A 16740-nucleotide genomic window follows, 5' to 3' on the forward strand; every position below is an offset into this window, starting at 1 on the left:
TTATTTAAATAACTAGACCAAGTTTTAAATATTCCTCTATTTTTCAGAAAATACAAGATTAAAAATTAAAAAAACCAACAAAAAAAAACACACACACACACACAGAAGAAAAGGAACTGGTGTATTTTCACATTTGCAAAGGGAAGTGTTATCTATCTTTTATGTCTTAAACAGAAGTTTTATTAATGGCTTTTAAAAAGTAAATAGTAGTAATAGGTAGACTATGTGGTATACCTTGGGGATTGAAAAATCCAGTCATCCAAAAGGAGCTTGGTCTTCCTTTAAACAACCAATTTGAGAACTGAGTATTCCTCTCAAGCAGTTCGGTGAACCAGAATCCCAGAGTGCTTGAGTCCCAGGAAACTTTTTGCCATGTGTTAGGGATTCGGGCATCGTAAATGCTATCTAATGCATCTCTTAAAATCTGGAATTCAAAATGTTAAATATTTAGAAATTCATCCTCAATATCAGGGACCAAAAAAACTTATAATTTTACATGCCGTTAGTCTACAAAATACATCCCTCAACACCTTTTTAAAAATAAAGCATGCAAAATAAAAAAACAGGACACTTTGAATAACTTTTGATCTAATAGTCGGATTTTCAAGTACTAGAACTCAATATTAATGGTTTGAGGGATTAAACTGTTTGCTTATTTGCTGAGGATATTTAAAGTTAAGTACAAAAAGTACTTTCTGTGAATAAACTCTTTTCTCTGCTTACTTTGTTATATCTCTAAAATTTTTGGGGGATTCAAAAATTTATCGCACACAATTTGTTTATCCAAAGATGTTTCCATGTAAGATTACATTTCCTTCATTAAATAGGGTATTGCTATAAGTGAGTCTTACTGTTTTAGATGTAAACTTATTCACAGTGTAAGTTATTCATTCTTTTCCCAGCTTCACACAAATTAATGTTTTATGAAAAATGCATTCCTTAAAAACAACTACACTCTTAAGTTAATATATAATATGTTAAAAAATGAAAAACTATGTAACTAAAGTCAGCCCTGCTTAAAGGAATACCATGGGTTCAAGCCAACTGTATTTAAATAAGGGTTATTTGATTATAAGGGGAATGCAGTAGTGAATCTTAAATGTTATGTTTTACAAAATTTTGCAATGAAATTGTATGTAATACATAATATAATGTTTTGAGGGAATAAATTTATTTTAATGATCAAAAACAATTACAATTAGACCTGTGATAAAAGTGAAATATACATAGAATAATGCTATATATGAAGAAATTAGCAATTGAAGACTATTTTGACACACATTTAATTATGCATTTCTGCACTTTTTACCTTCAAATGTTCTAAACGGTGTATATGTGAAGTATGTGAAAAAAAAAAGCAAACCTCGTCTATTATATAAGTGATAACATTTGATTAATTTTTAAATTACTCCCAGACACCTGTTTAGAGCAGAAAATAGATATTGAAGCCTCATTTGAAGTGACAATGAATTATATTTTCATCTTTTTAAACGAAAATTTCATTTTAGCTGGTGATACTTTTCTTCAAAATAAGAATTTTTCTCCTTCGTTATACAATTAGGAAAAGATTTACAACCATAAATAGTTTAAATGAGAAAATTTAACATTGGTTCCATACAAAATAATTTTATTCCACTAAATTTTATTAATAAGTGAGTTATTTGAATATCTTATATGTAATTAAGTGGGGACCACTGTAGATATTTCATTGAAATTTATTAAATGATTATGAATATCACTCATACCTCATTCATTACTATGGTGCCATCAATGGCAAGTTCCAGATCAGTCAAAGTAGAACGAACATTGGTTATGACTTTTTGCATCCTATCAACTTCTTGTTTCAGAAATATATTCATGGGGGCTGCAGGATCGCCCAGAGCTTTAATTCTTTCTTTTATCTGGAATAAATGTACATATAAACAGTTAATTTTAGAAGACATTGAAATTAAACATATAAAATTGATAAAACTAATGGATAATTAAACCTTTTCTTGATGTTTCAGATAGTTCTGATGATTTTTTCCCCTAAAGTTTAATTATTTTTTAAAAAAATGCAAACTCTTTGTAAAAGGTATTATATAGTAGGTATTCAGAGAAATAAAATGTACGTTTCTTCAGTAACACAAATGAAATCAATTCTTTCAGAAATTAGTGTAACATAAAAGTTACTTTAAATAATTCCAGATTTTCTCAACATTTATATGTTCTCTGTCTTCACAATATGGTTAAAAATAAAAGCTTAAAATAGATATTTTGAAAAAGAACTTTTTAAATCTTACATTGATCATAAGGGCATTAATCATGATCCAAAAAAATAGTATTTTGTACTTAATTTTGTACAAATGAACTAAAATAGGTCATTAAAATAACTAGTTATATTCAGAACCCAATAATTTTATTTTTGGAAAGAAAATTTTACAACACTGTCAGTGTTTTAGTTAAATGTTCACAAATAATATTCAATGCATAACAACATAATTACTGTATTATTAATAACTCAACAATTCTTAAACTTTTTAAAAAATTATTAGCCTAGAATTAATTTTAAATCATTAAATAAAGTTTAGAAATTTTAAAATAGACTATAAAACAGTGAAGATCAGTATCTTTTAAAACCAAGTCACTTGTACATTTGATTTTTTCCAGCTTCCATGGAGATCTTAACAGCTAAAGATGAGTTTGTCATAATGAAGTTGGCTCAAGAGCATAAGTTTTAAACAATAATTTCTAACAAACAATAGATTTACCTCATGAGGAATGTAATTTTTGGGCAATTTAGACATCATATCTTTGGCCATTGAATAAACAACAGATTCTCTTGTTTCTCCAGTTCCGCCACCAGCATCTTTTGGCTGTATGCTGAGAATTGTGTCCAAAACTCCTTTAGTAGTGTTACTTTGATAGCTATTCAAAACAAAATTGAAAATTAGTAAAAATAATTTTATTAAACAAAATTACATACAGTGGTGGCCAAAAGTGTGGACACTTTTTAAAAGTTTCATGTTTTTCTACTTTGTGTGCTTGTAGAATATATTAATTTTCACTTAAATACAAACGTTTATATATCAAATTGAAGGTAATTTAATGTAGAATTTAATAATAAATACGGTATTACAATATCTATATTACAAAAAAAGTTATGCAACTAATAGTAAGATCTATCTTAGATTTGCATTTTTTTAAAGTGATACTTACACAATCAATACTGTTTTATACACACACAAGAAAATCTCTACACAAGAAACAAAAGCACCACACTTCACGACGACATGGACTGTATTTATTAAAAAAGAAAAGAAGTAAAAAATGTATATGTATATTAATAGCGCCATCTATTAAGTAGCAAGGCAAGGCGTGAACATTCACCCCCCGTTGACATGTTATTAACATTCAACAACAATCAAAATAAATTGAAAAAATATATTTCACAATAAATAAGTTTAATTTGGCATAGGAAGAAGACACACTCGCGAGATGGCTCGCTTGTACTCTCCATGTTGAGTTTTAACCTTAACGACCCTGATTAAATTATCAGTACCACTAAATATCTCTACGATTCTACCCAAGGGCCATTTAAAGGTAGGCATATTATCTTCGATGAGGATCACTAATTCACCAATTTTAATATTACACTTTTTGAACTGCCACTTATTACGTTGTTGTAAATCACTTAAATATCCTCGGTACCACTTATTCCAAATAAGCTGTACTAATTTTGTCACGTTTTGCCATCTCCTGAGTGTACCTTCCTTTGACATGGTTAGATTAGGTTCAACAATCGAGTTCATTGATCTGCCTATCAGAAAATGAGCTGGTGTAAGAGCATTTAAATCGTCCACACTGCTCGATAAAGGGCACAAGGGTCGGGAGTTTAAAATTCCCTCGATTTGAATACAGACAGTTAAAAACTCTTCATAGGTCAAAAATGCTTTGCCAACAACTCTCTTAAGATGGTATTTTACAGACTTTACGGCAGCCTCCCACAAGCCACCAAAGGAAGGCGCTCTCGGCGGAATGAATTTCCATTCTATACCTTCACTAGACAAAAAGGCAGAGAGCTCTTCTTCTGGCTGCTTAACTAATCTCAAAAGCTTATTAATTTCCCTATTTGCGCCAACAAAATTTTTACCGTTATCGGAATACAATTTAGAACTCTTACCACGGCGAGCAAAAAACCTTTTAAGAGTGGCAATAAAAGCCTCCGAAGTTAGATCCGATACCATCTCTATATGAAGAGCCTTTGTTACAAAACATACAAATATACATAAATACATTTTATGGAGCACACCTTTTCTCTGATTTCGATATTTGATCATAAAAGGACCACAGAAATCAACTCCAGAGCAATTAAAGGGAAAATTTGGAACTACTCTGTCTCTGGGAAGACTACCCATTAGTTGAGTCATCGCAATTGGTTTTGCTTTAAAGCAAACAATACACTCGCGCACTAATTTTCTGCACAGAGAGCGACCACCCAAAGGCCAAAACCTTTCTCTAACTAAGTGCAGAAGGGAAGAAGCCCCAGTATGAAGATTTTTAATGTGACAATGCACTATTATTAGATTTGTCAATTTATGTTTATGGGGTAAAATTGCAGGATATTTAGCATCATAAGGTAAATCTGAATTACCCAGTCGTCCATCTACTCTCAATATTCTATCACTATCAAGGAAGGGATTTAGATTTTTTAATTTGCTCTTAGGGGGAACAACTTTCTGTTGTTTTAAACCTTGAATATCATTTAAAAACACCTCTTCTTGGACCATTCTGACCAGTCTCTTTTCAGCTTGGTCTAACTCTGAAACACTAAGAGGTCCAGATTCCTTTAAATTAGATTGCTTAACATTAATTACAAATCTTAACACATAACTAAATATACGAAGAATTTTCACATAGTTATTACTTACACTTAATAAATAATATAAAAGAGATAACTTATAGTTAGTTGAAATACAAACATTAAAAACTGGAGTATCAGAATCAACACCTGTCTTTAGTTCACAAGAGTAGTCATATTCGTTCGTCATGGGTGAGCTTGTTTGCTCATTGAATAACTCACCTTGTTCCAGAAATGGTGGGCCATTCCACCAAATTTTTTGATAGTGAATATCACGAGGGCTTAACCCACGGGAAACAAGGTCGGCAGGATTAAGAGATGACGGCACGTGGGCCCAGTGACAGTTTTCTGTCAAGGTTTGAACCTTGGACACACGATTAGCGATAAATGTCTTCAGGTGGTTCGCAGGTGTATTCAACCACGCTAATGCAATCGTAGAATCAGTATGAAGTACCGTTTCACTAATTTCTAATCGTAAAGATGCACGTAATTTTTGCACAAGCTGGGCTAAAAGAACACAGGCACACAGTTCAAGACGGGGAATCGAAATCACTCGAATTGGTGATACACGTGATTTGCTTGCGAGAATAGTCACTTTAGCACTATGCGTTGAAGTGAAACATTGAAGATAGACTACAGCTCCATAGGCTGCTTCAGATGCATCTGCAAATCCCTGAAGGACAATTCGTTGAAATTTGTCCGATAGAATGAATCTATCAATTTTCACTTCCTCGATGCACTTTAAAGTTGTCACAAAGTCATTCCAATCATCGCTGATAGGATTTGGCAGAACTTCATCCCAATCTAGTTTTTGTTGCCACAATCGCTGTAATAGGATTTTAGCTCTTGTCAAGACTGGTGCTAAAAAACCAAGAGGGTCGTATAATTTAGCTATCACGCTGAGAACTTCACGCTTAGTGTACGATGATTTTACTGCTGTTGAGACCTTATAAACAAACTTATCTTCGAATGGCTTCCAGCTGATGCCCAGCGCTTTAACTGATAAGTCATTATCGATAGAAAATGAGTGCTCGACATCAGATGAAGATGAACTATTCCACAACTGATTAGAATTCGAAGACCACTTGTGAAGTTTCATTCCGCATGACTGCAGAGAATCTCGCAATTGGAGTTGTAATTGACGGGCAGTTTCTAGATTCTGGGCTCCGCTTACAACATCATCCATGTAGGTGTCATGCAGAAGAGCTTCCGAAGCCAAAGGATATCTATATTTTTCATCTTCGGCCAGTTGTTGCAGAGTTCTTATTGCAAGGAAGGGGGCATTGGACATTCCGTAAGTTACTGTTTTCAATCTGTAAACTGAAACTTCAGCATCGAGTCCAGGCTTCCACACTATTCTCTGAAGGTCTCTTTGATCCGGATCTATCAAGATTTGTCTATACATCTTTTTTATGTCCGTAGTAAAGGCATATTTGTGCCTTCTAAAACGAGAAATTGTTTCAAACACATCTTCCTTTACTTCACCTTTCATTAAAATGTCATTCAAACTTAGGCCTGTTGTAGTAGGAGATGAAGCATTGAAGACGACTCTCATCTTAGTAGTCAATTTATCAGGGCGTAATATTCCATGGTGTGGTATGTAGTAATGTGTGGGCGGCTCACTTTCTTCAATCACCTTTTCCAAATGGCCCAGTTCCTCATACTCACGCAAGAAATCCGTATATAACGACAAATATTCTGAGTCCCTAGACAAACGCTTCCACAAACAATTAAGTTGCCTCAAAGCTATGTTCTTAGACTGTCCAAGACACGACGGATCCTTACTCAAGGGCATTGCAACTACATATCTACCATCGGCATTTCTTCTATGGGTGCTTACAAAATGATCCTCACAAAAAGACGCCTCTGTATCCTTTGCAATTTCTACTTCGACATTTTCAATTTCCCAAAATCGTTTTAAAGTTTTATTCAAGTCATCGTCAAGAATCAACCCACAATGAACATGACCAACATCTTCTACCTGATCAACGCTGCCACTCACGACAAAACCAAACACAGTATTTTGCAACAACAATTTGGAATTTTGAGCATAAAATCGTTCTGGCCTCAACAATTCGTAAAACACCTCCGCACCTAATAACATATCAATTTTCTCAGGTTTGTTGAAATTATTATCAGCTAATGACACGAACTCTGAAACACTACCATCCACATCAATTATTCTATTTGGAATGAGATCAGTAATTTTGTCAACCACTAGCATCGATAATTCTCTAACAAAACTCGTATCCTTATTTGCCACTAAAGTTCTAACACAATTGTTCACTACCATAGTTGCATCATTAACACACGAAACCACGGTATTTATTTTCTCCAATCTTAATTGCAACCTCTCCGCGCACGCCTTAGTACACAAACATGATTGAGACCCAACATCCAGCAAACATCTAACTTCAACCCACTCAGAAAATTTATTTTTAACATGTGCGCGAACTGTACTCAGAAGTACGTTTTTAGGTTTGTTTTTCTCAAGGCTAGTCGCTACAATTTGCGGTTGCGATGTCACTTCCGAAGTTTCCTCTTTCTTCCTTGGAACGAAAGCTGGGGCATCTAATTTGAATTGAGAAGTGGGATGATTAAAATATTCACGCGGGAAATGAATCATCGTATGATGAGGCTTAGAGCAGAAACAGTTTTTCTTTGAAGGGCATTCACTTAACCTGTGGGGTGCGAAACAACGAAAACAAAGATTATTCCCTTTCAATACCTCAATTCTCTCATATACTGACATAGTCTTAAACTGGGGGCAGGTAGCGAGGGGATGTATATTTCTGCACAGAACACACTTCGAATTATTAGTCTCCGCAACAAACACTTTAGATATATTTTTGTCAGCACGCAAAGGGGAATACTTCTTAAATTTATTTCCTCCCACGCGTTTTATTTCACCAGCACTATTCCGATTGATTAACTCATTTGTACCTTTACCTCTCGATGATAAGTAAATATCACATTCACGTCCAAGTTGGTGAGGTAAGAAAAAGGTTTCACCTTGCTTAATCCCAATGTGAGTCATTAATTCCCGATCAAGGGTTTCGAAAATTTTATCAGAAACAATAAGATCGCATAAAGATTTAAAATCCGTAACTTTACGTATTTGGCAGTAATAGTCAAAGGATGCACATAGTCTAGAAGCAAACTGGACATAACTTTCAGACGGTAATTTTCTAGCCCTTTTAAAATTATTCAGGCATTCTTGGGGAGTAGGTTCAAATTCTTTTAAAACCAAATTTTTTAACTTTTCGTAATCGCACAAATCTCCCTGACTAACATACACTAATAAATTATTAACTCTATCTCCTAAAAGATTTAACAGAATTTCGGCTTTATATTTATTAGGCACTGATTTATTTTCGAACGCTTTTTCTAACGAATTGAAAAATAAATTAAACGATTCTGACTTAGCCGGCACTGAAATTGTTAAAACCTTAACACTTTTGATTAAACTTTCCAAACTATCTGAATCTGTTTCTCCATTCACTGCAGTCTGAGATGCATTAGCTAGGTTACCACTAATTTTCGCCAACTCTAACTGTTTTTCTAATTGAGCTAACTTTAATCTTTCTAATTCTATTTCCTGTTCCGATTCTCGTTTAGCTTTTTCTAACTTTTCCTTTTTTTCTTCTAAAACATGCCCAATTAAATCACGTACAAACTCAATATCAGTTTTAACTATATCACTATTTTCAATTAAGAGCTTTAAATCTACTATTTTAGGATTATCTGGAATTATTAAACCTAATTCCTGAGCAATCATAATCAACTCATCTTTTTTAAAATTCAATTTAAGTGCCATTTTAATACCCGTCACTGCTAAAACAACACTTTCAATTTAGAATGCTATCACTTAAACTCCACACCCAAATCGAAAGCAATTACTAAACGAAATTACTTAACAATGTAAACAACACACAAAACGAAAGCAACTCTACTAAGGCAATACATATCAAAAACACTCAACACAGACCGAAAAGAAACAAAAAACACAATCGAATAAAACAAAAAAGATATAAACCAAACTAGGCAGAAACGAAAGCACAACTAATTCAATTCAATAAAACAAAGCAACACAATTCTCAAATTACAGCTAATCGAAATTCCACTTACCCTGAAAATCACAACAAACTAACACCACTACCTTTTCAGAATCTAATTAATAAGCCATAATTTTTAACTTCCTACGCAACACATGTGAAATCACGATTTTCATTTTATTTTTAAAAGGACACTTCACTGACCTCTATCACAATTTTAAATTCACGAAACACATTCCCTAGTCACTGACTAACACCTCCGAGCTCATGTCGGACCAAAAATGTTTTATACACACACAAGAAAATCTCTACACAAGAAACAAAAGCACCACACTTCACGACGACATGGACTGTATTTATTAAAAAAGAAAAGAAGTAAAAAATGTATATGTATATTAATAGCGCCATCTATTAAGTAGCAAGGCAAGGCGTGAACAAATACTTAGTAGGGTAACCCTTATTTTTTAAGACAGCTTCACAGCGTCTTTTCATCGAGTGAACGAGTGTTTGGAGTTTATCTTTCGTAACCACATGGTGCCAAGAATCAATTATAGCTTCAATAAGTTGTCTTTTATTGGATGGACGTTTTTTTCGTACAAGAATTTTCAAACGTCGCCACAAATTTTCAATTGGATTGAGATCAGGGCTGTTTCCTGGCCATGGTAATATATCTATGCCTTTATATTGAAACCATGCTTTGCATACTTTTGCTGTGTGGCATGGAGCTGAATCCTGCTGAAAAATAAATGGTGCATTGTTTGGGAAGACATCCCTGATGGAAGGTATTAATTTTGGTTTCAGAACAGTTTCGATGTATTTTTTGACATTCATTATGCCATCAATCACTTGAATTCGGCCTACACTATCTGCAGACATACATGCCCAAATCATGACATTTGCTGAGTTTTTTGTAACTGCTTCAATGCAATCAGGATGAAGTTCTTCGCCTACTCTACGTCTCACGTATTTTCTACCATTACTACCAAAGAGCGATATTTTACTCTCATCGCTCCAGATTACTTGCTTCCATTAATTTTCTGACCATTTAATGTGTTCTTTTGCCCACTTAACTCGTTTCTCGCGTTGCTTTTGATTTAAATATGGCTTTTTCCTTGGAATTCTAGCTTGTAGTCCAAATCTTGATAACCTTCTTCTTATAGTTCTTGAACTTTCTGCAATACCCGCTGCATTCATTTCTCATCTAATGGCATCGGATGAAATTTTTCTATCTTGTAGGCATAGCCGTATAATTTTTCTATCGGCAGTAGCACTTGTGCATTTTTTTCGGCCTGATTTGGCTTAATTTTCCACTGATTTCGTTTTTTCATAACGTAAACAGAAGTTTTGTACACCAGAACTTCCCCAACAACGCACCATTTATTTTTCAGCAGGATTCAGCTCCATGCCACACAGCAAAAGTATGCAAAGCATGGTTTCAAAATAAAGGCATAGATATATTACCATGGCCAGGAAACAGCCCTGATCTCAATCCAATTGAAAATTTGTGGCGACGTTTGAAAATTCTTGTACGAAAAAAACGTACACAACTTATTGAAGCTATAATTGATTCTTGGCACCATGTGGTTACGAAAGATAAACTCCAAACACTCGTTCACTCGATGAAAAGACGCTGTGAAGCTGTCTTAAAAAATAAGGGTTATCCTACTAAGTATTGATTGTGTAAGTATCACTTTAAAAAAATGCAAATCTAAGATAGATCTTACTATTAGTTGAATAACTTTTTTTGTAATACAGATATTGTAATACTGTACTTATTATTAAATTCTACATTAAATTACCTTCAATTTGATATGTAAACGTTTGTATTTAAGTAAAAATTAATATATTCTACAAGCACACAAAGTTGAAAAACATGAAACTTTCAAAATGTGTCCACACTTTTGGCCACCACTGTATGTTAAATACATAAAAACTACATATTGTAGTTGGAAAAAAAAGAGACAGAGAGTGATAATAACATAATTCTCACAAGGGAAAAACATTGAATTAGATTTTTTAACACACCAAAAAATTTATTTTAAGACAATTTGGTTAAAATAAAAGCATTAAATTAGATAATTAACTTTTGGGGTATGCCAATTTGTATGCTAGTGATTGTTATTTCAATACACCTGTTGCATAATGTGAAAGCAAAATATTTACAACTGTAATTTTGTGGAAGTTTTATATACCACAATTTATGAGCGAAAATTCTCCTTCAACGTTCAGGGTGTAACAATATAAATCACATTGAATAAGTTTTTATAATTGAACAAGAACTATTATCTAATTGCAGGCTGCAAGAAAAATTGTTTTTTTAAAAGGTTACAATCTATAAAGCAAACCAATATATGATAAATTTGGTTCTTAGTTCAAACACTCTTGATATTAATTTTTTTCTGTAAATACGAAAACTTAAGTACATGTTTCTGTGTTACAAAGTATTATAATTTAAATTTTTTTAAGCATAATGAGCAGACTTTTAGATTTTTTTGTCAATAAGAAAATGAAAGTAAAATGTGATGATTCAAACAATCAGTAAATGAAAATATCAAGGATGCTTATTTGTGAATGAGAAGCATGATAGCAAGATTGGACCTCTTTGAGATGGATGGTAATTAGAATGGAGATAAAATAGGGAATTATGTAATAACTGGGTGGCTTCGCCCCCTGCTCGCTGGAGCTCGCCAACCCCCGGAACTGCTTCCGCAGTTCATTTCGGATTGCTTCGCAATCCGATGCTCGCTTTGCTCGCTCATTGAATACGTTCTTAACATCTAGCTTTTGAATACTTTTTTGAACACTGAAGTTCTGAAAACTTTTCACTATAGAAAATTCTAAACCTGTGCATGTCAATATTAATTTGAAATTGCAAACAGTTCACATATTTTTCTTAATCACACTATTCTAAATTTCAGTTGTTGAGAAAAGTAACCGTTGTAAGTTTCGTTTTAAAGTCTTTGCCACCAGAGGGCTAAAACCATGTGTTGTAAAACAATATGAAATAGTACTGAACGCCGGATGTAAAGTATCGGCGTCGATGAAGATAATTTTGTGAGAAATTTTTTGATAATTCGGTGAGAATTCACCCGATTAGATATATGATGCTCACTACGTGCTCTTGCGCGCCGAAGCCTATAAATTAAAACGTATTAACGCTTTATATAATATAGATTAGCCATGTGATGCTCACTATGTGCTCTTGCGCGCCAAAGCCTATCAATTAAAAATGAAAACTGTTGCCAACGCGAGAAAAGAAATATCATCGGTTTTATTGATACATACATACGTATTAGCGTTTTATATAATATAGATTTTTGTATTAGTAAATTAAATCTTATATATTACATAAAATACATTCGATAACTAAATTCTACCTCATCTAAATAAAACTAATCAATATCACCTTTTAATGGATTAATCTGGATTATCATTAATTAGCTATCATGTTTAATGAAATCGCCTTAAGCTGTAAGATCCAGTTCTTGCAATTAATATTAATTGGCTCCATATATATGTTACCATGCTTAGCAAAATTTAATGATATGTGAAATGGTCAATATACTTCAAAATTCTACATACGTCAAGGTTTGACTAACACAAAGCTTCTTGTTTCAAGTTTTGTAATTAAAATCTTCAATAGTATTTTAATAAAATATTATGATAATTTACTTTAAAACTCTATTCAGAAATTTTAAATGGTTTAATAAAAGTGATAAGCAATCTGATTACTAGATGGAAAAAAATTATTGCAAAGAACAGAAACACAGCTTTTGACAAAGAGCTCATTAAGAAATACATATAGTACCACTGTAAGATAAATTTTGTTATTCAAAATCAATAATTTTTATTAAAGAATTGTACAGACCAATTATTCTCAGTTTTTCGTTATTCTTTTCATAGGCTCTTAATATTCATTATGCAGTACAGTTAAACTACTACATAACTCTTATCAAGAGTCAAATTGCCTTGTTTTCAGAGTTTAAAATATGTTGACTTTTTCTACCACAAATACTTTTGAAGCAAAAATTAAATAAATCTTACCACTTCAGTTTCTCGAGAGATTCATTTACACTACGCAACAGTTAAAAAATACATTATTCAACTACATAATATGATGCCTGATATACGTACGTGATATCAGCATTTGGATGCAAACCAAATACTTGAGGTGAATCTGTGGCTGGTAGATTGTCGATGTACTGCAAGTATTCCTCAATGGTGTTACGGATAGGTATGTTATAACCTTCATAAAACGAGAAAGTTTCCAAGAACATATGTTCTCCAAAATATTCCTAAAACATTTTATATCATATGATACAAACATTCATAAAACAGGGTTAAATGCCTAATTTAATGAAATCAAGTTTTAAAAATATATAAGGTCAATTCTGTGGGTAACTGACAGACGTAAACAAAACAAAGCAATAAATAGTAAATACATAAGATTTTTGCCCATGGTTCATTAATTTCTTTTTATCTGAATTCAATGAGACAATTAAATTTCCAAAATGCTTTTCAGATAGTTAAAAATATGGTAACTGACATCAATGGTTCAATTAACTGTGGAATCGGCCATAGACCATAAGTGAGAAATCTAATAAAAAACAAAATTTAAATTCACAAATAGCAAAATATATTAAAAACCTAAACATATTCCGATGTCACATCGGTAAACTTTCATCAGCAAGACAAGTGGTGCCATTCGTTCTACTGATGCAGGTTTATTTATGTGACACTGATAAAGGTTTCCACATAGGTAAGGTCACATAGGTAAACTTTCATCAGCAAGACAAGTGGTGCCATTTGTTCTACTGATGCAGGTTTATCTATGTGACACTGAAAAAGGTTTAGGTTCTGAATAAATTTTACAATTTATGCATTTAGTACTACATTGTTGATTCAATGAAAATGACATCTTAACGCATTTCTGATTGAAAACTAACACATTTTGTGGGAAAGATTGTTTAAAATTTGTGATATATTTTTGAAATAAATTTTATATTATAGACACATATGGTCCCCCAAAATTGTTTCTAAAAAGTTTTTAAAGGAAAAACACTTATCAAAAAGAAAAGCAGTGTAAAGTCAGACAAAAAATTCTTATTTAATTTCTTATTAATTCAAATCAAATTTAATTTCTTATTAATTCCTTATTTTACTTATTTCTTATTTGACTTCTTAATTGAAATTGGATGGATTTAACGTAGAGTTAAGTAGCTCAAGTGCAGTATCAGCTATACAGTTGAATAGGACAGTGCTGACTTTCATCACCAAATGTAAGCAACATTACAAACTCAATGTAAACTGATAAAAAGGTGCTATAATAGAAGTCTTAATGCATAAATAAGAAGGTAAAATCTTGGGTGCAATTTAGGACCAGGTTATTTATCTATCAAAAAGGGCAACACACCATAATTAAAGGGGTACATATTGCATTAGGGCTTGTTTGGTATGGGTTTTCATAATACATATAACTTTTTTTCATTTCACTGAAAAAATTGTGTTCTATAATTCCTTCATACCAACATTTTTGTACTTCGCCTTTTGAAAAAAACTAATATAAGTGCTATTTTATATAAACTAAACCTCAGTTAAGCATAACATACTAGTACTTTTAGACAAAACATGTTGATCTATAATATACCTCTGCAATTGTGTTTAACAGTCTTTTGTCGTAATCATCAGTTACTCGCCCTCCATACTGCACCTCTCCCAGCATGTACCTTACTGTGAGCCACGAAACACCCTAAAACATATAATAATTAGTACAACAAGCACAAAATACTAAGAATGAAACCAAACTAAATTAGACAACTTTCAGTACACCATAAGATTTTATTTTTATAATGATGTACAGTAAAAGTTTGATATAAATAGTACGATATATTACCAGAAATTATTATGACAAATTTCTAAATCTCCTTTAAAATGTTAATAGTAAAGATGTAAAATTGCATATTTATAATGAGTTAATAATAACTAGCCTTCCACTATTACAACACAAATTTGTTTAATTAGGAAATACATTTTTCTGCTGTTTAAGTGAGCAATATTAAAGGAAAAAAGTTTAAGTAGAAGACAGTTCTACTTACTTTTGGTATCAATACAGGAAAGTGGAAAACTAATAAAATTTTCTTGTTACAATTTCACCCGCTATTTTTATAAAGCAATTTGAATAATAATGAAATAAGTTAAGTAATAAAACAATTAATGAATAAAAAAGAAAAAATAAACAATTAATAAAATCATTTTCTTTACTTTAATGTGGATTTATGTGGATTTTCAAATTTTTTTAAAAAATCCTTCACACAATTCATTTTACTATTGGTGACTACAAGGAACTGAAGTGCTTCAATACAATCAATATTCTTCATAGTTTCAATATTGGTCTGTCATTGCTTGAATGAAAGTTAAGTTAATAAAATACTTAAGTAAAGTTGATACAATTATGCCAATTGGAGTTCAAAATATGATGTTTCCTTCTTTCATGTGATCCTTTTAAGGTTAATATTAAGAATTCACACACACACAAACGCACGCGCGTGCGCACACACACACACAGTGAAACCTTCAGGAAAGATCATCCCTGTGTAGTGACCTCCTCTATTTGCGATCATTTTTGGGAGGCATAGTTTTTCCCATAGACATTATGTTGAAGGAAACCTTTAGGAGAGAACATCAAAACCTCTCTCAGCGACCAGGAAAACCTCAGTATCAAATGCGGAAAAGTTCAAATAAGGAAGCATAAAAAATATCAAAACAAAAATATTAGCAAAACAAAAAAGTAGATTCAAATGTTTTCAAAATATTTTTGAGTAGTTCTTATTTAGAGAGCTTGACAACTTCATAATGCATCCAGTGCATACTAAATATGATTCTATCCAGGATTTATTATTAGAGTTGAAAGTTAAATTGGAAAAAAAGAGTTATTTTAAAAACTAAGCATCTCAAACAAACAAACCTCTTCATTTTTTAAAGCTAACTAAACTTTATGACATAAAATTAAATTCAAAGTTTAAGAAAAAATATAATTGCTCATTTATTTAAAATAGTTTTATGATTCAAAATTGGTAATTTGTTATTACATGTAATTATATCAGTAAAGGTCATTTTTATTGAAGCTAAATTTAATTTATCGATCTTGTTCTCATGACGCCAACAGAAGTGGCTTTTCTACACCAAGAAAATGACAATGAGTAAAATCAAAATTGCTTGCGAAAATTCATGTACCTTCCATAAAATTTTGAAGCCAATAAAGGTAACCCCTACTAACGACCAACCTTTATTAATGACCATTTTACAATGAAACTGAGAGTGGTCGCTCCCGAGAAGATTCACTGTCTATATATATAGATATAATCTAAGTAAAAATAGAGAAAGGAAGGTTTTCCTTTTAAAGAAATAAAATAATTAGTTCATTTATTAAAGAATACATCATAATACTTACTACTTTAGGATTCATGTCATCCAAATGATTTTCGATAAACTGTACACTAGCTGACCAATCAGCAGAATTGAACTCATAAGGTATATTCCACCCTAAAGGTCCATATTTCCTGCGTTCCTGCAAAATAACAATTCACAATAATTATAATTAGTAATACATTATATATAATTTATAAATTATTAATAATATATTATTAATACATGACATATTATTTACAATATTTCTTTATTTTTAATCCGTTTTTCTGTATTAAAATTGTCATAATTTGAAAATATAACATCTGAAGACACTATATCTATTTTGAAAATAAAATGCAAAACATTATCTAGATTTAGTTTAAAACTCTCATTAACGGATCAACAACTCTGTCAGTATTTCTTTTAATTGAATCTGTA

At 31.9% G+C, this 16740-nt stretch overlaps 1 protein-coding gene across 2 annotated transcripts in view; it reads right to left on the reverse strand.

Annotated features, from left to right (window-relative positions):
- Window positions 1–16740, reverse strand: part of LOC107444508 (dynein axonemal heavy chain 8) — a 119880-nt gene that overhangs the window by 4105 nt on the left and 99035 nt on the right. For both annotated transcript variants that reach the window (XM_087156947.1, XM_087156948.1), the window contains 6 exons: window positions 16346–16462; window positions 14543–14644; window positions 13030–13190; window positions 2751–2907; window positions 1746–1901; window positions 235–424 (listed from right to left, as the gene is read on the reverse strand). In XM_087156947.1, coding sequence (XP_087013073.1) covers window positions 235–424; window positions 1746–1901; window positions 2751–2907; window positions 13030–13190; window positions 14543–14644; window positions 16346–16462 — 883 coding nt within the window. The remainder of the gene's footprint in view (window positions 1–234; window positions 425–1745; window positions 1902–2750; window positions 2908–13029; window positions 13191–14542; window positions 14645–16345; window positions 16463–16740) is intronic.

Source organism: Parasteatoda tepidariorum, chromosome 2 (genome assembly GCF_982258835.1).
Source record: "Parasteatoda tepidariorum strain Cologne lab strain chromosome 2, Ptep-v5.0, whole genome shotgun sequence".
Taxonomy (NCBI): domain Eukaryota; kingdom Metazoa; phylum Arthropoda; class Arachnida; order Araneae; family Theridiidae; genus Parasteatoda; species Parasteatoda tepidariorum.